The sequence below is a fragment of the Phalacrocorax carbo genome, chromosome 7 (genome assembly GCF_963921805.1).
Source record: "Phalacrocorax carbo chromosome 7, bPhaCar2.1, whole genome shotgun sequence".
Classification (NCBI taxonomy): domain Eukaryota; kingdom Metazoa; phylum Chordata; class Aves; order Suliformes; family Phalacrocoracidae; genus Phalacrocorax; species Phalacrocorax carbo.
The window spans coordinates 10984814-11009517 of record NC_087519.1 but is presented as its reverse complement, the minus strand read 5'-3'; the positions used below and the strand labels follow the sequence as shown (position 1 = coordinate 11009517).

Genomic DNA, 24704 nt, shown 5'->3' with positions numbered 1-24704 from the left:
AAATTGTACCTCAGAGCCACTCAGGATGACTTTATTAATGAAATTCAGCCCCTTGGCTCTAGTGCCATTTTGAAAATTACTATCACATATTATTGTGGCCCTCGAAGTCAGAGATGATAGACTAAAACCTCCTCTTATTCAGTAAATTCATGATCTTTAAAAAAAAGATGTTACTGTAGTTCATCAGGAGCATAAATGCTTTCTAATAAAAATGATGGATTATAGACCAAGCTGGTTAGATCTCTTTATTGAAGATTAAGTCTGAACAGCAGCCTACGGTGGTGTGCATTGGAGATAGCTGGATTTGAAAAGTGCTTTTCTTCTGTCCGATTGCTGATTATTAGTATGACATAAGGCAATGGCCTTTCTCAGAGTTAAGCGGACTGCAAATATACTTTTGGCATATGCCTAAGTCTGCATACCTGGGGAGATATTTTATATTGTATAGATAGGTCTTCATGGAGTTTCTCCTTTTCTTCCACTGGAGCAATCTGAGAAAAGATTTAGGTGATGTCCTTTTTCCCCAAAAAAGGATACAGCTTTCCCTGTTCCTCATGATTCTTTCTCCTTCCTCTCCTTTTCCTACATCTTTTCTTTTGTGAATTTTGAGAAATGGTCTGGGATAGGAGGCAAGTGAAAGACTTAAGACACTTGATTATGCATCTGTTTAAGCATCATTTAAACATCAAATAGTGTTATGTATTGTCTGCTTTGCATATAAACATATATTTGTGTTTTAGCTATGTTTTAACGGTGCGCATACAGACACAATTATATGGAATAAAATGACAGTGTTTCTAATGTGCTGTGATTATTTGCAGGTTTATTCCTGAACCCTGGTCTCCATGCAGTGCCACGTGTGGCAATGGCAAACAGGTGCGAGATGTAAAGTGCCGAATTCTTCTTGCGTTTACTCAGACTGAAGTTGAACTGCCTGAGGAGGAATGTGAAGATGTGAAGCCACCAACAGAACGAGTCTGTTACCAGGCATCCTGTGACAGCGATCCTGTCCCCTACGTACCAGAATTTTCACATGCTGAAGATGGCAGTGTGATATACGACTGGGAATACATTGGTTTTACTCCTTGTTCAGCCACATGTCTTGGAGGTACCTTTATCTATCTATCTGTCTGTCTGTCTGTCTGTCTGTCTGTCTATCTATCTATCTATCTATCTATCTATCTATCTATCTATCTATCTATCTATCTATCTATCCTGAGTTGTAAGAATTTGGTGGTTTTTGACAATGTTGGGCCTTCTGTTAGTGTTACCCTAAATTAGCTATGTTGATCTGTAGGAAAACAGGCAGCTTCAAGTTTTAACTTATTTCTAGGTTATCCATAGAGTATTTCAAACTACTTTGTTTCCTTTATATCCTGTGTTCGAACACCAGCTTTATTTGGTTAAGTAAGGTGCAAGATGTTGTTGATATAGCAACTTGCTTTAGTCGTCTTGCTGCAGGAGCCTTGGCTGACAGGCAGTTAGTGGTACCAGCATGTTTAATGCATCAGTGACAGGCATGTTTAGATGACCTTTCTTTTCCTAGGAACTGAAAGTGTATAGTTTCAGAGTTAAAATTCCCATGTTAATTATTGCTTATCTTCCAAAATGCTGCCATTTTCTGCAGTACAGTAGGGATTCAAAGTTGTAATTAGGGAGACTTGCTTTCAGTCTGACCGGCATGAAGATCAAATGGGAGTTTGTTTAGGTCTTGGTACAGTATATCACTCTATAGGAACTCTGTGCCATACATCTGTCTGCAAGTAGTTAGGCACATTCCTTTTTGGGTGTAATCGAATCTCCCTGTCGTCCTAAGTACATGTTACTAGACAAGGTTGCTGATGTTGCTACTACATACTGTACTTTGGGACTGAACATAAGTGAGTTATGAAGTGTTAAGTGGAGGCAGTGGAACTGTGAACACACCTATATATGACAGGACTGATGACATCAGTGGGAAGTGAAGACAGTTGTACCCAGAGAAGAAATAAAAAATGTAGAGAAGGGGAGAACAGAAACAATTGGAATCAGAGAGCCAGTCGAGAGCTCACAGAAAGCAGCCTCCTCTGTACTATTCACCAGTTCAAACCTTGAAGACAGAAGTTGGGAGGGGTGCCCTAGAATGCTATCAGCAGGATGGTAAGTGACTGATAAGCACCTCCTTTATCATTTACTACTGCTGTTTACTGGTGGGGTTGATCCTTAGGAACAGCAGGACATGTGATCACAAAAGCTGATGCATCCCATTCCCTCCACTACCTTCAGTGGGCATTTTAACTGGCAAGGTAGAAGAGGCTATAGTCCAAGTATATACGTATAAAAGTGACACGTAGTGACAGCTATTGTGACTGAGTGTCTCTCTTTCTTCATTTTAATGAGGGAATTGCTTTTAGAAATAAGGAAATTGTACTCTAAAGCTGAAACAAGGCTTGCACTTCTACTAAATTTGTAGTTCTCTTTTTCATACCTCAACTGATTTTTGTAATGTACAATCATTCCATTGCCATCTTAAATCTACTTTACTACTGCTTTTTTGTCAGAAGTGTTCTAAAATGCCAAACTTTTTGAATTTTGAGGACATCAGCAGACATCTAGGCTGAAGTAATCTCTAGGCTTTGCCTGCTGTTGCACATGTGCATGTTTGCGTTGCCTGTGTCTTCACATGTGAGTTTGTCATGCAAAAATGTTCAGATAAAATCTTCCACTTGGAGTGCAATCTGCCGGTAATTTAAGGAGCCTGTACTGGAGACAGTCGTTTCATTTGCCAGCAGAAAGGAACTTCAAAATTACTGATGAGCAGAATCCCATGTTCAGCTTAATTTTGTTCCTGAGGGAGCTGAGCGTGAATTCTGTTGCTGACTTCTGGCCCTTTCACGAATTTGCGAGGTTGCCTGACCCAGAATTGTCCTGTACGTGTTTCATAGTAATCTAACCATTTATTTGATACACAATATAAATGATCCACTTAAAGATGTTTGAAAGAAAATATCTGGCTGTGTTCTTGAGCCTTCTGTGGTATCACTGGTACTATGTCTAGACATTTTTCTTATGCGATGCTCCTGGGAAATGTGGGAAGTTGACAGGATATTTTATCAATTAACAGACTCAGAAGTCTCTGTACTGTTCTGCAAGTTAGGTAGCAGTGGGGTTTTTTCTCCTATCGGTTCTGGTCTTCTTGCTGCTTTGGCAAAGGCTTTCAAACAGACCGAAAATTACCTGCCGATAAATAGTTTTAAGGGAACCAGACATCTCTTCAGTTTCCAACTTATTGCAATCTACTAACTAATGATCTCACTGTCTACTATTTTTCCATTGTGTAGTTCAAAGGAACTGATCCATTTCTGCTAAGTTTTATGCCCAAATCTCATTTCAATTAGATGAACTCTTTCATTACAAAAAAATAGATGTTGTCCCAGTTTGGAATATCCCCGTGTAATGTAAATTATATTAGGCACTTTTTCTCTAGTATGTATCAGGCAGTGACCATTAAATTCCTGTGGGTTTCTGTATCCTCGGAACTCCCTACCCCCATTTCTTAGTGCTTGACTCTCTCTGAATGAGGGGAAAGTCTGCAGGGTCTAAGTAGGCTGGAAACTTTATAGCCACTGTTTGAGCAAGGCCTGAATCTCTGTTTCAGTGCTTGTCACTTGCACCTTTTTTAAAATCCTCATACAGACTAGACTTTTAATTCAAACTCTCCTCTGGTCCTTCTCCAAAGCAGACATAAAAATGCAGCTGGAAACATTGTTTTTGAGGTATTACAATTACAGAGATAAAGTGATCTGCAAGGCATTATCAAACATGATCTTTACTTTCCAGTTCATCATATTCAGCATGTTCTAGAGCATTGGTAATACCAGTCTTTGGTCATTTTGTGAGCTTTCTGCACCATACCTGTGTGACTTGTCATGCAGCATATTGGGTGCCATAAAACTTAGTGCTTTTGAGGACTGCTGCGTTGTGTTATGCTTGTTGGCATAAATAATACCACTTTCATCAATCTTTCCATGAGTACAAATAAGAGTTGTCCAGGTTAATTGAGGCAGACATCACCTTTAACAGCCACAGGGAACTGTAATCATCCTGAAGGCTGAAGTTATATTTTGCCTTCAGTGACTGAAGAAATCCTGAATTGAAAACACGCCAACTGTGTGCTCAGGGATCTCAGGATTTGCCCTCATTTTCCCAGAACTTTTTTTGGGCTTTTTTCAATCTGAAGAACTTTGGCCCTGATGCAAGAGCCCTCAACATACATACAAGTTTAATTTTCATAATATTGTCAGTGAGAAGTAATAGTTGTTATCAGAATAAAGACTACACCTGAGGAGAAGAAATTTTTTCTTGTAATCTGTAAGTATTGCTTTAGTGTTGTCAATCATTTAACTACTCTACAGTATTTTAAAGGGATGTTTTCCATTAAAAAAACCTGAACATTTTCTGGGTCCCTGTTTAAAAATACCTTTAATTACAGGAGGCAGATTTTGGTATTTCAGTGTAATTATTATTATCTATATTCCATATGCTTCAAAAATTATGATTCAGGCCCTGCAAAGTCATTACATTGGCTTAAAAATAATGAGATTAAACAATAAATACGTACGTAATTCCTGTTGTTTCCTCTATAGCCTGTGGCTTTGGAAGCTTTAGGGTGCAGTCAAGTTGTGTTTTCAGGTTTTTGTCTGGACCATAATGGCTAAAAACTTATTATTTTATTTATAAGAAACCTGAGATTCTTAGAAAATCTATGGAATCTAGCCAAATTTAAGGGCTCTTAAGAAAAACAATAACTGTTCTGAGACTCACATATAAAGTTGAGAGCATTTGCAACAGTACTGTAGGCAATCTGATGGCTTGTTACTCCTATGACAAGTGTCATTAACTGCAGACACTAACTGTTTACTCTTTTACAGAAGGAGTATAAACAACAGTGCCAGTTTCAATAGATTTACAGGGAGGTTCAAGTCTGTGTAGGACTTGGCATTTCTTCTCAGTTATTTTCAGCTGATAGTATATATTTTTAAGCAGTCACCAAACTGAGACTACCTGGTAGAAATAAATGACTGTCCTTCCTCTTCCAGATATAGAGAATAGATCCACCCTTTTACCATGTGCACAGCAACTTTCCACCCCCATTTTCTTTGTACTTTAAAAAAGACAGAAACAAAAAGTCTGGGCTTTTTTCAAGCATTCTGATCTTTTAACACAGCTTCATGCACGGGGTATTTCACTGCACAGAAAAGCTTGTAAAAGAATGTAAATGTATGTGGTTTGAGTACTGGGTTAAAATAGAAAATATTCTATTTCACTGAATACTAGGATAATTACTACAATAGTGCATCAGATTACTGTATAAATACTTAATGCTCCCTGCTGCATACATAATGTTTTAGTTAAATTATCTACTATGTTTATATAATAAGCCAAGAAAGTCATACATATAAAACTTTACTTGTTTGAATAATAGATTTTTCCATTTTCCGATCAACATAGAATAAGAAATTTATCAGTGATTGAAGTTTCCAGCTGATGTAAAATTATAGTTTGGGGTGAGAAATCTGATTAATTGTCAAGACATTTTGGCAGTCAAGTTCAAGCAAATGCTGCATCGATTAAGTGTAGTTATTTATTGAATAGAGCCCTTGAACTGAGAACCAAGGAACGTGAAGGGGGGTGCGCGGTATGTTTTTAACAACTCTTTAATACCTGTTTTATAGTTACGGCATCAAAACAGTGCCCTTTTTTTTATAATACGGCACCTGCGGGGAGGAATCACTACTGCAGTTTGTGCCCGGTAGTTAAGTCAAATGAAAGATACACCACATATCAACATTTTCTTCTGGTAACGCAATTAAAGCTAGGTATGGCATGCTGCAAGGTAAAAGCGGTTTAATGAACTCCAGGTGGCAAGTTGCATTCAAAAACCATCAGCTGGTATGACATGCCTTTTGTTCGTTTGGCTGGCCAATATAGTTTTTGTAACACTGAGATAAAAATTTCCCATGGGATTATTGTTGACTTAGATGGTCTGAAAGGAATCTCATTTCATTCCCCTCCTTTGGGTGAGATATTAAGAAGATATTACTTATCGGAACCTGTTCCGGAGCATCATGACCTCTGAGTGTGGTTTTCCCCCAGGAACACAGTGAGGCAGCGAAGCTGAAGGTTGGTAGCACAGGGTAGATTTTGACTTAAAATAAAGATTGTATGGTTGCTTGATTATGTGCTTGATTGCTTGTCTGGTAATGTCATTCTGTTTCTGCCAGAATCATAGAATCATACCATTTCTAAACCTTTATTTCTCTCCTGCACAGAGTCAGGTATGCATTTCCTACATAAGGGGACAGGGAAGCTGCTCCTGTTAAACAGCCACATGGGGATCAATAGGACAGAAAATGTTTGATTCCCTTGGTTGTCAGTCTGGAACAAAATAGCACTGTTCTAGAAACTATGGTCATTTACTGGTTTGTCTTTTTTTCAGGCATTTTAATGTCTGCCTTATAGTAATGGTATTTGCTGTTACAGGTTTGTCTCAGCCCTGCTAGTAAAATATGTTTTACTCAATGTGTGTGTTCTTTGTTAATGTAATTATCAATACTCTGATATGAGAGTACTGAATAGGTTGTCAATCATATTTAAGGTCAGGTCTCTGTTCTATAAAAATTCATCACTTTGTAGATGTAGTCAAAACATTTATATAACAAGGTCTTTCTGAACTGAAAATGAGTCCCAGAGGGGATCTAGAGGGGTACCAGAGAGCCTGAAAGAAATTGGAATCTACATTGTTGTGAAAATCACTGCTGGTCTACTCCTGCTGAAGTGTCTGAAATAGTTGGACTGCTTCAAGTGTTGCAAAGGGGGATTGTGGCCTGGGCTGGCCGATACGCTGGACTACATCAGAATTGTTTATAGATGGAAGGAACAGCGTTGGTTTATGGTAAGAGTGACAGTGCTCATGAACGTGTTGTAAAAGAGAGAGATATGGACCGTTGGCGTGGAGATGAATCTTTCAGTGTAGGGTATTTCGCTGATCCCACTAAAATCAGAATGGCTAGTGATCAACACTGCCAAGAAACTAGTTTTCATGCACAGTTGCCACAGAAGCAGGAATAGTTATACTAGCCTTTGTGTAACAATAGTGGTGACGTTCTGAGGTAATGCCATGGGTGATACTATGAAGTGGTTAGTGAAGGTTTCTAGTTAAAAATGCAACTGTCTTTGAAACCTTAGAACTTGGTCGTAAGAAAAGAAATATAACCTGCTGCTGAAAGCTGGAGATAAGTGAAAGATAGGAAGGGAATGGATTTAAATTATTTAAACTGTGACTTTTCAAAAGCCATTTTTACCTGGAAGCAACAAAATAGGTATTTTATTATCTCAGTGCTTTTAAGAACATACCAGGTAAACAGGATCCCCCAAGTACATTATAAACCATCTTGTCTTTCATGTGCATGTGAGTGAGCTTTGAAATTGAGCAAGGCTTTCATACGAAAAAATATGAGATAGAAAATTGGATAATTGCATAGGTTTAAAATAAAAGTAGTTCACATAATGTGTATTTGCTAAGCTGACTTGTTCTAAAGCAAACTTATATTACGTTTCATTTTGACTCATAGAAATTTGAGTATTAGTAATCTTTCATGCTTCAGTAATAAGATCCAGGTAGCAAGAGCTGCAGATCAGAAGGTGCCAAGAATGGTCACGAGTGAGGAAAACTCTCAGCTGCGTCAGATTTGCTGCCTTCAGCAAAACTATTGCACCCCTTAGCCCCTGTAAGAAAGGTTCTATGTTTAGTCAGGCATTCTCCTGGCTATAGTTTTGCAAGTTTTCTGCATTTTTATTACAGTTTTTGCAGATCTGTAGTGCCTTAAAGGCAAGGTAAGTGAGAAGGAATCACTTTTACCCTGATTTTGGCAATGAAACTTGTATTTGGCCCAGGACCATGACAGAACCAGGGACATGTAGCTTTTGATGATGGACAGACAGAGAAGCCTATTTTCTGTTGGTTTTCAGAGAGGTAGAATGTCAAAGCAAGCCTTTTAAATATCACAGAAGTAAAGTGCTAGATATAATTCACAAATATCTTTTGAACATTAAACATATAAACCAGCTCTGTGTTCCTTTTGACTTGAGATATTCCATTTAAGCCTGCTATCTAATTCAGTGTTTGGAGCTTTTTTACTGAGTATTATTCAGGAATAAGCTTTACAGAAATCTCTTGCATCTTCAGTGTTTCATGAGTGTTTTCCTTTTTAATTCAGGAACACAAGAAGCCATTGCAATGTGTCTGCATGTAGACACAAAACAAGCCGTCAATGAAACCCTGTGTGACAATTCCAAGAGACCACCACCAATGACTCGTACTTGCAACATGAAGCTTTGCCCTCCAAGGTACACTGTAATAATGAAATCGTACTGTGGCAAAGAAATGGTTAATAAGAGTTAAATAAATATTGGCTTTCTTAGAAAGGGTTCAGATTGCAGGACCATGGTCTTGCTTTGGGATGAAATTTCACTACTTCTGCCTTTAACAAGATTTCTGGGGTTGTGGAGTTTTTTGTTTGTTTGTTTTCTGGTTTTTTGTTTGGGTTTTTTTGTTTGTTTTTTTTTTGTCTTGTTCACTCCTTTTCCACTCTTCACATCTCACTAATAAAATAGGGGACATTTTCTGGAATAAATCTCTTCTGTGTAGATATTTGCCAGAGCTGGAAAAACAGCCTTAAGTCTTCTAGTGGTACAAGGAAAATTTTAAGGCTATTTCACGAAAAACAGAAAATATTTACTTTCTATCCTTACTGAATTAAAAAAATTGAAATCATTATTTAAAGTTATTTTAATTTCATGCTTCTTTAGTAGCCCCACATAGTTCTTACAGCTTCTTGTGCTTATTTGGAAATCCTGGGAAAAGAACAAACCCAGGCCAAATCCAAGAAAACCTAGTTAATTTGGTCACTTGAAAGGGCCATATGTGAATTTTTGACATGTGCTGCCTTGTTTACTCACTTTTGATCTCTGACATCGCTGATCCTTTGCACATTGCTTCTACGTATTTGCAGAAACCTCCTCTTGCAAAATGTAGTGGAGAAGTTAACAGGAACAGGATGTTTTATAGAAAACACATACACATTTAAAGGAAGTTTTGTAAATGTAAGAAAGGTCTATTTACATATTTACATTTATAAATGTAAATGTCAGCAGGTTGCCAACAGGCTGGGTTTTTTATGAGGAGCACTCTGAAAGTAAATGTTGGAGTTGAACTTGTCTGGAAATGACTCTCTATTACTTTATTGTTAATAACTTCTGCATTTCCTTGTTACCTGCAAGCTTGCAAGTCTAGTTTATAATTTTGCATTACAGCCAAACCAAAAGGATGTTTTAGCCATCTGTCAATAATTCTGCCTTCAGTTACGTTTTGCGAGGGTCTGGCTGGGTGTGATTGCTCCTTCCGCAGTCTGAGGCAAGTTGGTAAAACATGGGCTTTTGGCTGTGTTGTTGAAACAGGTGGCAAAGCGGTCCCTGGAGACGCTGCTCGGCTACATGTGGGGTTGGGATCCAGACTAGAGATGTGTACTGCCAGCAGCCAGGCAGATCTGCTGCTGCTGCTGCTGAAGACTGCAAAGACAAAAAACCTCATTCTTTACAAGCGTGTAATCAGATTGATTGTCCCCCTGTTTGGCACGTTGAGGAATGGCAACAGGTATGCCTGCGTCACAGAAATAGTTTATATGTGTTCCTCTGGCTAGGTACTTGAAATTCTTAGCTAGAATAACATGGAAGGTGGCTCCTAAACTTTGGTATGTCAGTGTTGTCACTGATTTCTTTAGAATCACACAAAGAATCACAGGTTAGAAGGGACCTCAGGGATCATCTAGTCCAACCTTTCTAGGAAGAGCACCTAGGGTCAAAAATACTACTTTTGACTACTATGCCAATGGATAGTCACAGGTTGAGGTGGAAAGTCCTTTTTAAGATTTCAGAAGGCAGGATACCATTTACTCCAGGCATCACCTCTCTTTCTGTGCTCTGCAAACGCAGTAACCTGCTTTTGGAGACATGGTTCATTTTTTTTGTCTCAAGGACAAAGTTTCCTAAGCTCTCACCAAGTACATATTAACTGATGTGAGACATAGGCAGATCTACGTGTAAGATGCATGTTTTTCTTTAAGATTTCTACTACTTAATTGCATTCAGGTGGTGTGACATTTTTTAACTTGGTAGTTAGGTTCTTATCATCTCTAATAGATTAGCTGAACATTTTAACAGAAGAATTTTCTACATGCTGCTTCCTTTTAAATTAAAAGTAGATGTCATTTTTCAACAGAGCGTAATTGGGGGCGGGGGGAGGGAGCATACAGTGATTGTTTAAAATAAGCGTGATGGGTGAGTGCAGATGTCCATGCAGGTGTACATGCTATGTTCTCTTCTCCTTAGTGTTCACGTACTTGTGGAGGAGGGATCCAAACCCGCAAAGTGTACTGTAAGCAGCTGTTGACAGATGGAAGTTTCCTGAAACACTCTGATGACACCTGCCAGGAACCTAAATTGCCAACTAGTAAACCATGTGCAAAAGTTGATTGTCCTCCTCAACTAGTCATAGGAGAGTGGTCCAAGGTAAGCAGTCCCCAATGGGGTGACCAAAACCTTCAGTTGCAACATGAGCTCTAAAGATTTCTGCTTGGGTGAATGTTTGGAGCAATAAATTCACAGGGTTAGCTGATGGTTTCACAAGGCATGTACCCAGACTAAACTGTGCATACGGTTGCTGTGCATCCCTGCCTACAATCAGACTGAGCCCTTCCCCCTTCCCAACCTGCGTTTCAGTTGCTGAAGGACAGGCTGTAATGCATTGCATGTGTTCTACCAAACTTGTTTAGCTGTCAGTTATCTCATAGTACAGCTTCAAAAAAGCAAACCTTTTTGTTATTCTGGAATATGTCCTCCTACTTTCCCATTCAATGCAAGCTTGCCTACCACTCCCTGTTCAAAAAAGTTTTGTAAAATTGAATTTAGAAGTTGCACTTAAAGGTTCGTGCAATACAAACTAAGAGAGGGGGTTGAAAGACTTGACACAGATTGTTTGGGACATGCTGAATTGTTTCTCTTAGATACGAGATCTCATTGCTCTTTTCTGCCCATGGTTGGACAAAAAGAAATACTGACATGTTATTTTAATTGTTCCTGAGTTTCTTGCTGGAACAAATTATCTATTTTATATTCTTATTGCCTAGAAAAGTGGAGAGAGTTTAATGTCTGGATAACACAAAGATTCATATGAGGCAGAGCGTATGCACTCTCAGAAGAAAAAAAAAAAAGAACAACCAAACTAGTTTAAAATTAGCATGTGTGGTGTGGGACACCGAGTTTAGTTTGTCTGCATCCTTCCTTTCACAGTGCTCAGTAAGCTGCGGTGTTGGAATCCAGAGGAGGAAACTTGCCTGCCAAAACCTAACAGCAAAGGGCCAATATGTCACATTAAATGGATCAATGTGTAGTGGTCTGTCTCCTTCATTGCTTGTAAGGTCTTGTCAGATGAATGCCTGCACCAGTAAGTATGTTTCTGTATGAAGTTTCTTGTTAATCTGGAATTATTTATTTATAAAGAAAAATCTGTATACAGGTTAATTCACTCATCTCCCTATACTTTCACAACATTACTAATCTGGCATAAACTGAGTCTCATAATTGCTAGACCAGTAATAACAGGATTGTTTTTAATTTTTTTCTGCCAGTCAGAAATAAAGGTGATGATATAATGAGGTAGGTTTTGAATACGCTTTAATAGTACATACCTCTCACCCTCATACTTGCCTACTTTTTCCTTTGTCCTTTATGCTAACCTCAACTGAGAAAAAAAATTCCATAAATTGAGTATAAATTACAAAGGACATTAGAAAAGATAAGAATCCAGTTCTGGCTTGTCTTTTCACTGTATATTTGCATTACACTGGACATTTTGCTTAGCATGGCAGAATTCAAAGCCTGAAGCTCTGTGCCAGTGATAACTTTAGGTATAATTTCTATCTCTGTAGAAATGAGAATCCTGGTCTCATGAGCTTTGCAGGAAGTGATGACAGTACAGACACTTCAAAAAATCCAGTAGTTTATTACTGCCTATTTAAAAATATCTTCAGAAAAGCTGTCTATAGGAATTGCACAATTTGGGCACAATCAAGTTATGATGGTAGATGCACTAGTGGCATATACACCGATGGAAATACCTTACTGATACAGAGTATGTTCAATTACATACAGTAATTTAGAACAGGCAGTCCTAAATGCAGGTTACTTAAGTCTGAACCTGTGCTCTCCTTCCTTTAGAGGAAGGTATTATTTTGTAGGTTTGGGGAGCAGAGTGCTGAAAAGAAAGGAAAAAAATTAAAGTTTTTTAGTTCTGAGGTGGAGGAAAAACCAAAAGCCTTTATGAATGGCCTGGTTTTGATCAGAGATCACAGAGATAGACATGTTTTGACCCAAGTCATAGTGCTGTCAAGAAATAGCTACTTTATACATTTTGAAGCTTTTCTTTAAAAATTATTCACAAAACAAAATGTGAACTAGAATAATTACTGATTCATACATAATATGAAACTTCTTTTCCTGGCCTGCATTTCATATTAACATGCCAAAATCCTGAGGTTCAAAACTTCACTTAAATAAAGCCCTGTGGACTTCCAGGAATGTCCTTGGCATAAGGTTTAATAAAATATTTTGAGCTGCATATCTATCTGAATTTAATTAATTGTGGATAGCAGAATGGCAGTGTGGCTGGTTTGCAAATTGCTTAGCACAGACTGATATTAACGTTACATTGTCAGCTTCCACCACGATGCCAGGAAGGCAGGACAGTGAACTGCAGAGGGAATGCGATTGTACTGATTGGGTGCAGATCAAAGTCATACAGAGAAGCACTGTCCTCTCCACCTCCACCACCATTTGGAACAAGGGAGCCCTTGCAGCTCAGGTCTGCCTGGTAATTCCCAGGCTACGCAGCAGTGGGCAGGGGAAAGCGTGAGGCCTGTCCATACCCATAGTTGTATTTTGGGTTTTGCAGAAGGAGCAAGGGCAGTGGCAGCAGCAGGTTTTGGATTCATGGGAACATGCAGGAGGCACCTCCTCCTCCTGCAGCAATGCGTTCAGGCTGCCTTGAAGTGGGGAGAGAATAGAAGGCAGGAACATAGCACGGCCCTAGATGGGCAGGCAGCTAGCTACAGGAGTAAAGCGGACTCAGTGAAGAGTAGTGTGACACATGGTATGTGTGCTATTAGGGGTCCTTGCCTTTGGGCAAAGTGTTTCTGAGTGTGCCTCCTCCAGACTAAGCTTCTGTGGCTCAGATGAGCTCCTTCTTTTTTACTGTCTCATGACAGTGCTGAGGCTTTTTAGACTTAATTGTTTACCCTGGGACTAGTCATCACAGCAGTTTTCTACTTAAGCCCTACTGAGTCAGAGGCATTCCTGACTGTGGGCTCCAAGCAATAGGAAATAACACCAGTCTAGCCTTGAGGTTACCAGGACCTGGCACCCAGCTAAAGCTGTAGAGGACCATTAGAGGTCATAGACTCAGATGGATTTGTACCAGGTGATAATGAGGGCCAACGGCTCCAGTACGATCTAATCCTTACGCAAGATTTACCTTGTAGAAAAAACCTCTCCCAAACAGTCCATTACCTCGGCAGCTGCAAGATTGGATGATACTAAGGATCTAGAAAATGCATATTTATGTGGCCTCATATATTTATGTGACCTTATATATTTATATGGTCTGCCATCCACAACTCTGAACTTTGTTTCACTCCTAGCCTTGCTCACCAGTCACCAGTAAAAATATACACACCCTTTAGTGTTGAACTGCTAATGAGAGTTAGTGGTCTTTCTTTTTTTAAAAAATGAAATGGATGAGACTTGTTAACATATTTATAAGTATGCACTGGGTTTAATTCCATGTTGGAATAACTAGTGTAAACAGAGCACAGCCTGAAGTATTTTAATTTGTGTGTTTAAAGTTACACTTACTGTGTCTGTAAGTTGGATTTTGGAAATGGAAGATTTAATACTGGAACACTTCCCTAAAAATAAATATTTGGGGCCCAGTAACTTATTAAAAACAGGACGCTACTTTAATAATTTTAGTAAACTGAGTGCCTAAAGCAATTTATTTGTTGTACCATGTGAAACGGCTGAGGGAACCATGTATCTGGATAACGAATACCAATTTAAAAGCTGTGTAATTATGAAACCGTGATATCCCCACAGGTCTGAACTCATTACCCAAAACATTGAAAACAACCATTTTGTTTTATAAGCATAAGAATGCACTCTAGGGTGTAGTTCATACAGTGTACACACTTATTGAATGCTTGAAGCATTTAGCTTTTCACCTATTTCTTCACAGCATATTTGAAGCATATGTATATAAGAAGCATGCAGTTTTTCAAATATCATTTGTGTGCCATCAGTGTAGCTGTCATTTTATTTATGTACCTACCAAGTGGAATAGCAGTAGTGATTTCAGATTCAGGCACACTGAGAAGCATTTTGATTTGTGTGTCCATTTCCTGGCTCATCAACTTATTCTGCAGGCTCTGAGTTTTTTCTCTGTCGCATACCAAAAGTCTGGGTCACCACACACAATCTGGTTGTTTTCTAGCACCAACACAGAGTGTTTCCCGACTCTTCTCAGCTGGCCAATTTCATCTTGCATGGAATGAACTCAGGGGGTGTGTGCCCTTGCTCCACGCCTCCTACAGCGCTTTGTTTCTCACCTACCTAGTGTTTTCTTAGATTAGTTCTACTGATCAAAGTGGGGCACAGTATTTGCCAGCAGTGAGTCAACACAGTGGTATCCGAAAAATTGTAGCCATTCTCGTGTTGTCTCCAGTGTGCCTACCCAGCACTGCTGGGAAAGCCCGCCTGTGGTGGTATTCATTCAGGCAGCTCCCTAGAAACCTTTCAGCATCCAAGCGCCTGCAGTACAGTGCAGGAGGAGCTTCATAATACCCAGTGTCTCCATACCCAGTCTGCATGAAGCTTTATGCAGTTACTGTCTGCTTTTGTCAATTCATCTGATTACTATATTCAACCTCTCAAAATTCTGACTTGTTTCCCTCTTTCGTCCCTGGTTTCTTGGCACAACACTATGAGCAACTCATCTTTCAACTCAAAGAAATTACCCTCAGCCAATGATTACAGGGTGGCTTTGCTGGTTGCATGTACTGTGTCTTCACTGACTGCTTCTTTCACCTCCTGTGTTGCTATCAGTTTGGCTTGACTCAATCAGACAACCAGCATGGCCAGCCAACAATTTAAATAACAGTCAAGGGGAGCCTTACTTTTTTGATAGGTTTTGTTCTATTTAGGTCATTCTGCACTTGACAGTGCTCAAATGTGGGGAAAGTGATAATGTGTTCAAAATTTTTGATTGACTTTTTCCATTCTGGTCATGCCTTGCCTTTCTGAGGCAGTAATAGGAAATATATAGGAAATATAACCATAATAGGATATAATTTAATATATTACATAATGCATCTATTTATACATTTACATATGTGTGCACCATCTACGTCCTTCATATAGGTATAGGTTGCCTGTATCTTTTTATTGTTAGGAAACTTGGGGAAGAAGCAATAGAATTCTTGGCTGGAGCAGGGGAATGTTATGGTCTCGTGTTGTTCATATTTTCGCATTTTTGTGACTCAGATAAAAGCTCAGCGTGTTGCAATCTGACTTGAACAAAGTCAGGAAAAGCTCTGTCAAGCATTCTGTGAAAAGCAGATTTTGTAAGCATGAGTGCCAATGATTAGATACTTTTCAACACTTTGTTTTCTTTCAGAGATTAAACCAAAGCTTCCAGAAAAGTATCCTGCTCATGGACCTCAGATCGTCAGTATTCACCGAGTCTATATTCAAACCAGACAAGAGAAGCGCATTAATTTTACCATAGGAAGCCGAGCCTACTTACTTCCAAAAACATCTGTCGTAATTAAGTGCCCTGTGCGAAGGTTCCAGAAATCACTTATCCGGTGGGAGAAAGATGGACAACACTTACAAAACTCTAAAAGACTAGGCATCACTAAGTCAGGCTCATTGAAAATACATAGTCTTGAAGCTACCGATATTGGTGTGTACCGGTGTATTGCAGGCTCTGTGCATGAAACATTTGTACTCAAACTCATTGGTACTGACAACAGATTGATAGAACCACCAAATCTTAGAAAACATGGCAGTGAGACCAGTAACACAGATCACAACGAGGCCAACAGCTTTGGGGCCAAATGGCATAAAATGAGCAAAATGTGGCAAATGTGGAGTAAGAAGAATGAGCTCTATCTGGGTGACCGGCAAGTAAATGATCAGCCATTTCTGCAAAATCTTGAAACCTTTGGGAGTAATTCAGCAGAAGACTTCAGCTCTCGTGAATTCAAAAATAAACGACTGGAGGCAGCTGTTCTCCAAGGTGCCTACAGCATGGACACGGTGCAGTTTGAAGAACTGATCAGGAACATGAGTCAGCTCATTGAAACTGGAGAAGTCAATGATGACTTGGCATCCCAGGTCATTTATCAGTTAGTTGCTGAATTATCTAGGCCTCCACAACCAACTACTGAAAAATGGAAGGGGGCCCAGGAGGAGAAACTTGCCTCAAAACTCAAAGGCAAATCACCCAATGAATCTGAACGTTTCAGCACAAAAACTGTTGATAAGTTAATGTTTAACCAGAAGGTTCCAGTTATTATGAGGCAAAAGGAAATTCCTCGAGTTTCCTTCAACAAAACAGTAACTGTACGAATTGGAAATACGGTTTTTCTGACCAAGAATACTCATGCTGTCAATCTGCTGTGTGAAACAGCTGGTATTAGTGAAGTGAAATATACTTGGACAAAAGACGGCGAGACATTAAAAGTCTCTGAGAAGTAAGTAAATAGCTTCTCTTTTATTTTTTAATGACTTATTATGCCACTATCAACTGTCAAAATCCACCCTGCTGTGCAATATTAAAACATACTGTTGTAAAAATGAGATAAGCATGAACACCGCGCCTTCCATCTTTTTATTTAACTATTTTTTTTTCCTTCAAGTGTCTTGTCACATTGTTTGGCTTTACTAACATACAAGTGTGTGTCCATCCCCACAATATTACATGTATGGATTGACTTTTTTTTACTAAGTGAAGTGTTTCGATGCCCTAACAGTTTGTTTTGTGATCTGCCTTAATCATTTCAGCTGCATCAGAAAATGAACAGATTTATACTCAAATTAAGAAGCCTATTGGATTTGTTCATATACCAAATACAGTGGGAACATATTAAAAACTTCTACCACGGCATAGATGAAAAAAAGTCTTAATTCTTACTCTTTTTTAAGGAGGGAAAATGCCACTGGTACCCTCACCATCCTTCAACACAGTAAATCTTTAGGTATAACTGTAGCTGCATAGCTTCAATTTAAAAAGGAAGAATGAGCTTTTTTGGATTTTTTTTCAATGCTTTAGAATTTACAAAGACTTCTGAAAATAGTGGAATACAAAATAATAAAGAACCTGTATTGCCATCACATTTGAGCACTATACCCGGAAAACAAGTACAGCAAGCGTGTGTTCTAGTCAGATATTTGCTCAAGACTGAGAAAATACTTTTACTTCGTTGCTGATAAATTAGAAGCTCACCTGATAATAATAACTCTGTGTGTGAGCCTCTTGGAATTATAGCTAGCTCTTGAGTAATGAAAAAAATGATTCTGAAATGATAAAGGCGCTGTTGGATATTTCTCAACATACTTAACTGATTGACCACACTGCCAAGAAAAATATACTTCTGCAGGGCTATCAGTTAAAGCAAAGACACCAAAACGAAGCCATTTTTAACAGTGCAAATGTTTTTGGAACCACGTAGCTCTCACCAGTGATGTTTATTTTGGGAAATAGGTATAATTTCTCATTAACTTGTTGCAAGTGATACCTTCATATTTTTGGACGTGATGGTGTTTTGTTTATTCATGAGTATCTGTTTGATTCCTAATGGCTGCTTTCATAAATTGCCTTTGTTTCAGCCTAGGCTGGTATTCTTGCTCTTAAGGGGGTGTACATTGGCAAAGAAAGTTTCCTTCCTACTTTTTTACAGTAAGGTTTCTTATACACAAATCCATATATATGTGCATCTACTCAAAAGCAATAATATTAATAATATTACATCTGAAAAAGAAGGTAAGGAGGTGAATGGGCTGTTTATCTGTTGGGTTTGTAAAAGAAGGCCGTACTTAGCCATGCATGAGGTGGCTTGTTTTGTTGAGACACAAGTATGTTTAATGTTTTGGGTGTATCTTCCTTTTGTACATGTACCTAGTGTGGTGCAATGCCTGAACTATTATTTTTTGGGGGGCGTGATGAATGTAACTAACTCGTGTAACTTACTGCTGGGAAAGGTAACAAGGGGTAAAATCCAGGCTGCTGTTTTCAGCTTCCTCCCCAGCCTGTGATGCTCTCTGTGATCCTCTCAGATGGCAGGCAAGATATTCAAGACACCTGTGGGTTTTTGGTGGAAGACTTGAGCTTTAATGATGATAATATTTTAAAAAAACCAACCAACCCTACAGTAATTTGGAAGCCAGATTAGACCATGCATTTGTGAATTCCCCAATCCTGTTGAAAACCAAGCTTGCTCTGGAGAGATGGATTTCTTGCCAAGCCTAATACTTTTAATTGTGGTAATCTGATTTATTCGTGCTGCTGTTCCTGAGGGATTCTGGTTTGTAGTAGCAAACTTACTGTCTTCCAAATGGCTGAAGAATCTTCCATGCATGTATGGCTTAGCGGTCCCTACTTGTCACCAAGGATGAGACAGAACTGTTACTGCATGCATTGGTCTAGAATGGTGAACTCCTAAAAAGGAGTTTTGCTGCCGTATCTGTAACTCTTGCAAGAAGATTCAGCTGGGTTTGTCCCAGGGTAGTAACCCTTGTCTCTCCTTCAATATTCTGCAGGGTGATCCTGGACACCATTGGAAAACTGCAGATTCAGAACCCTACTCAAAAGGAACTTGGTACATATGGATGCCTGGTTGTTAATGACTTTGGTTTTGATATGGAAACATCATTGCTATTGCGTGCAGGTAAGACTGCCCACAGAATAGGGCATGGTTTGTTTGGTTTTTTGGTTTGGGTTTTTTTTACATATATAAGCACCCATCCCCGCTCTGATGTGAAATAGTTTATTTTGTTGGCAATCCATGAAACTCCGCCTGATTTAACAGGTAGCAGTAAAATGGTCTTGTTGCTCTAAAACCACAGCAGGTGTGAACTGAGACTGCTTGTACCTATCCCACCTGTATTTTCTGGCTGCTGGTTTGCAAACTGAATTCTGTTCCAAACATGATGAATTTAAATACAGGATTTATATTTAAAAGTCAAATAAATCTTTTAAAACTGATTATTCCTTTAATTTCAAAGAGATTCCTGTCATCTTGTCCTCTGTGTCAAATGTTACAAATGTGGAAGCCAGCAGTTTCTCAACAGTTGTTGGAGGTACAATCGTGGCACGAATTGGAGCAAATATTATGGTTGAATGTCCAGTGACAGGTAAGCAAGAGATCCACTGAAATTCCCTGTAATGTTGGAATCAGAAGTTTACCTTACATCCTGAAAGAAATTACCAGTGAAGGCAGAAAATCATTGATCACTAGTCATTTTTTATTAGGCGTGTCACCCACACCAGTCCCATTTCTTTTCTGTCTGTCACTTTAATCTACACACATATGTATATGTTCAAACAGACTTTCTTTTAAGAGTGCTTTTCTTTCCATGAAGTGGTCTGAGGCTCCACTACAGAACTTAAAGCCCACCAGAGTGAATTACTATCTTGCTGCAATAGCAAGCATGGCCAGCTGACTTGCTCATCAGAGAACTTTCCTTATCCCTGTTTGAGATGCACGTATGTCTAGACTGTTGTTAAAACTGAAAATGAAATCTCCAGCCATAGCTTAATAGAACTTTAAACCTGACAGTGAAGGAAACTTACCTTTTAGAGCCATCAGTCTGCAGCTGCAATAAGGAAACAAAGAAAAGTGACAAGCCATAGGAGCGTACAGATATTTTCTAGCTCAACATCTGCGGAGCAGCATTAGCGTTAATCAGAAGCTACATGCATTACGCAGTTCACTGCTTCATTTTATTTTCTAGTCCTTTGTTGGAAAGGTAGATATTTTCTTTTTAATCTCATCATTACTATCTGTTAAGTTTAAAGTGTACGATATAACTTACAGAAGCGATATTCTGTCAAATATTTAATAAGCCCAGGTCAGCCTTTTGTGCCTTGTTGAAGATGATGTATGGAAGTGGTAACAACAGTGAACATTGCAACTGAGTGCAAAGAGAGACTTCAGAGAAGTCAGTCTGCTGTTCACATTCGTATTGCTGGGGGGGTGCATATTGCAAGCATGTTGATACTGAACCAGAGTAGTGATAGAAATATATATATATGTAAATAGTTCCACATACAATAGTGGCGCCAGGCTGACATATATTAGGACATGTGGCTCTGCTATTCACTGTTGTACCAAGGCTAATTCTTTGATGAAGTAATATTTTCCAACCATAGTTTGGCAACCCTGTAACTGACCTACATCTCAAATTCAGCAGAGAGTTAATGTCACACTGTTAATATTAATATTGTTAGGATGGGTAAGCAGTTAGCAATTTAAATATAAATTAATATTTTCACAGGGGACTGTAGATTTCCAAATGCTTTAGAACTGTGTATATTCATGAGCCAAACTTTAGTTATGCTAAGACACCAGTGTTGACTTAAAAAATGATTTATCTAATTGCTTTATTTTCTGTCATTGCTGAGGAAGTAAGTATTACTGTTTGTGAATAAAATAGAGCCTTCATGTCTTAAAATGTCACTAAGCCTAGAAGCAGAAAAACTACAAAATTATGTAAGCAGAGTTTTTCCGATCTCTTTCCCTTAATGAAAATTACTAAACCACTGACTTTAGAAGACTGAACTTAATAGCACTTTATGTTAATATGTTTGTCTAATAGGTGGCACCCAAAAGTATGTCCATTTGCAGTGTAGTAGGATGAGAACTTTGTTGTGAATGCTGATAAAACATCATGTGAATTATCAGACAAGCAAGAGTCTGAATCAGAAAAAATACTAATATTTCTATGCACTCTAAAAGTTCTATTCCTGTAAACAATTTGAGTCTGCAAGAGTAGTTTTCTCCTCATCAGACATGTCAAGCAGATCTACTGGACTCTTGCTAGCCCACAAAATAGTTCTCCGTAAGAAGAACGATCTAATGAATAAGGTCCCTGTGTGTGTGAAGAATATTAGGTCCATGCCACTACCAGAATTCTTAAATTACTTCTAAATTTCTTGGCTGCAATGATTTCTGAGGTTTTTTTTGTTTGGTTTGGGTTTTTTTTTATAGGCTGAATAACCTATAATACTTTTTTTGTAGTTGTTCAAACCATAGTTTCTCTGTGAATAAATCTGCATATTGAGTTCTATGTTTTGTGCCTACCAGTGTATGGTCTATTCAGGAATTTTCTTTCTGAAACACATATAAAAATTATGCACATATGCAAAATGGTAAATTAATGGTTTGTTTAGGAGAGAATATCATCAGGAGCAGAATGTCAGCTGGAGGTAGGAGCAGCCTACCCAACAGTCTGACAAAGACAGTTGTGAAAGTAGAGAGGGGGTGATGTAAGGAAAGATACACTTCCCAGCTTCCTCTAGTGGCTGGCTAATGGCTGTACAATACGCCCTTTAATTATGCACAGCCTGAAGAGAACCAAGTATATTCCACTTAAGGGGCTCTGGGTTCATTAGGCTGTGTTACACAGGACAGCTCGTTTGATGGTTTTAATGGAAAGGATGTGAAGTTTAATGTTACATACAATGTTAGCTAGCTGACTACAGGTTTTTTTTTCCCTTTTTTTTTATTGTTACCAATTTGGATCTTTTTGTCCTTTTGAAAGTCTTTCTTGCACACTCCAAAAATCACGTTCAGATTGAAAAAAAATGTTGACATGCTAAAGAGCGGTGTGGCCTGGTAAATAGAACAACATCAAGGAATAGATTAAGAAAAGCTAGCTAAGCTGCTGAAGCTAATAGTATTGATTTCTTTTAACAAAAGTATTTTTCCACTAATTATAATAAACTCACTTTTATAGCTCCCACACGAGCACATGCTAGAAGATATTCATAACATTCTGGATAGATTCATATTCCATTCTTACGGCCAACAGCTTTTCAATCAACACACATGGTATAAATATCAACACTGATTGCTCCAAATTACTCTTGGATAACATTTATTGTATTTGCAGAAAAGATCGCCTTGTGATTATTACTAAAATAAACTAAAACTGTCAGACTCCATTTATTGTGAAACCTTGAAAGTTCTCGATTGAAGTAAAATAGGGAAAAAATTAAAAATATGTGTAAAATGTGCATTGTCTGCCACCTGCTGGTGAGAGTGGAGCAGGGAAATATCCTGACGAGGTTGTTTATACATTATGTTGCATCTCTGAAATATCTTGGCACAGAGGCTTTTAAAAGCAGAAACTCTATCTTCATCCAAATTCTCATTTCTATGAATATATTTTAGCTCTCTAAGAATAACAAATGGATTAAAAAAATTGTGAGAAATACACAAAACCTGTTGAATCAGGGTCATCTTTTTGCACATACGTTTCACAAAGATGGACCCAGCTACTTGCTGTCAGTATTGGAACTTGAAACAGATCCAGACGAATCAAGAATCTGATTTTCCATCTGTTCCTTCATTTACCCACGCTCTTCCAAATGTAACTTTGATGCTGTTCTGTGTCCTCTATGCTTAACCCCTCAGAAGACATCTCAGTGAAGAAAATTAGCAGAATACATAGGAATCTGGCTCTTCATTTCTTTCAGGTTTTTTGTGTGTTTTAGATTCCAAAGGTTTAAAGGGGTAGGTACAGATTTATTTTATGAGGAAGGAATGACACTATTTATTATTAGTGTAATAAAAGGAAAATATGCTTCTTTTTGCTCTAAGTGCATCTACATTAGAGTTTTTGTTTGGATCAGGCATAAGTGGGAAGGACTGAAAGATTTACTTCAAAAGCTTAATTGTGCTTTACTTCGCACCTTCCAACAGTCTGGGAACCTGAAAACTGAATGCCTTTGGATATAACTCCACTGAAAAGTGTGCCTGGGGACTACACCTATTACCTTCCAAATACTAAGGGGCAGTAAGTCCAAGGGTCCAGGCAAGATCTGCCAAGTGTAGTGCAAAACAACCCTCATCCAAACACACACCGGGTGTGTTCTGGGATGTTGGTACCAGCTGCATCTCTTTACAAGCACATTCTTCATGCCCTCCACTACTTGCTGATGTAGATATGGCCTACAGAGTTGTGGGGGGAAAAAACATAAACTGGAATGTTTTACAGCATTGCTTTTTTTTGGTCTGCATTTCTCCCTTTCTCTCACAGCTCTCTTTATTGAGGGTAGGGGTTTCCTTCAAATTCCTAATTCAGGAGGGGTTAAGATGGATTGTATTAGAGGAAGGAAAAATTTCAAAAATCTGTGAGAGTTCTTAGAATGCTCAGCAAGTATGTGGGTATTCCCTGAATACCTGCTACTTCAGTTTGCGAAAAGCTGTCACTAAGTTCCCTAGGCAAAGTTTAACAAATTCTTATAGTATAAAAGAAGAGGATAACTTGTTGGTTAGTACCCAATTAAAACATCGGAAGGAGCAAGTGATCAAATATTACAGTGGAGAGAGGTTACCAGTAGGGTGCCCCAAGACTCCATTCTGGGATTTGTGATGTTCAACATTTTATAAAAGTTCTGAAAAAGAATGTGAACAGTTAGTTGACTAATGATGTGAGGAGTCAAGATTTATAAAGGCTAATCAGACCTAAAACTGTCTGCAAAGATTTACAGCGGGATCACAGAAAAAAAAGTTTAATAGCTAAAGGAGGATAACGGATGTTCAGAATTTGCAGAATAAATGTATATATAGACCAAGTAACCTTAAATATAGACATGTACACATGGCTGTACCTGAATGACTGCCACTCAGTGAAGGATGCGTGGAGTCATGCTGGTTAGTCCTGTGGGAACACCAGCACACCCCCTGGGTGGTGTCCATAAAGGCAAACCAAAACTAATGGCAGAGGAGTGGACAAAAGAATAGGAAATATAAATTGGTCGTTGCTGTGGTGAATCCTGTTTGTGACTTGCTAATCTCATCTTCAAAAGGATATAGTAGTGCTAGAAAGGTAGAGAGAAGAGAATTAGTAGAGGAAACAAGCATGATGGTCTAAGAACTACCTCTGGTTCTAGAAGCTAGGAAGATATATTGAGGAAGCGTCTTCCAACAAGTGCCATGATTTTAGTACTCTTTGCCTACACATCCCCCGGTGCCCATCACTGGACACAAAGTGCTGAGTTAAGTGGACTTCAGGTTTGACTAAGAATGGCAATTCCTGTGTGGTTCTTTAATGTTTGATAAAATTATATTTTCCAAGTCCCTGAGTAGGTATCTGCTTTATGACCATAAATGTCTGTGTCCTTGGTGATATAGGATGGCTGTTCAGCAAAGTGAAAGTATAATTACTAACCAGTTGGGCAAAACAGTCTCTGTAAAGGGTGCTGGATTGTAGAATTACCCTAATGCATACCAACCAAGTCTTTGTTGGGGGTCGACTAGAGAATTAAG

At 38.6% G+C, this 24704-nt stretch overlaps 1 protein-coding gene across 5 annotated transcripts in view; it reads left to right on the top strand.

Moving 5' to 3' along the window:
* ADAMTSL3 (ADAMTS like 3) overlaps window positions 1-24704 on the top strand; it is a 193064-nt gene that overhangs the window by 148510 nt on the left and 19850 nt on the right. For all 5 annotated transcript variants that reach the window (XM_064456285.1, XM_064456287.1, XM_064456283.1 and 2 more), the window contains 8 exons: window positions 822-1108; window positions 8259-8388; window positions 9499-9694; window positions 10429-10608; window positions 11389-11542; window positions 15824-16904; window positions 18970-19097; window positions 19435-19563. In XM_064456285.1, the coding sequence (XP_064312355.1) occupies window positions 822-1108; window positions 8259-8388; window positions 9499-9694; window positions 10429-10608; window positions 11389-11542; window positions 15824-16904; window positions 18970-19097; window positions 19435-19563 (2285 nt within the window). The remainder of the gene's footprint in view (window positions 1-821; window positions 1109-8258; window positions 8389-9498; window positions 9695-10428; window positions 10609-11388; window positions 11543-15823; window positions 16905-18969; window positions 19098-19434; window positions 19564-24704) is intronic.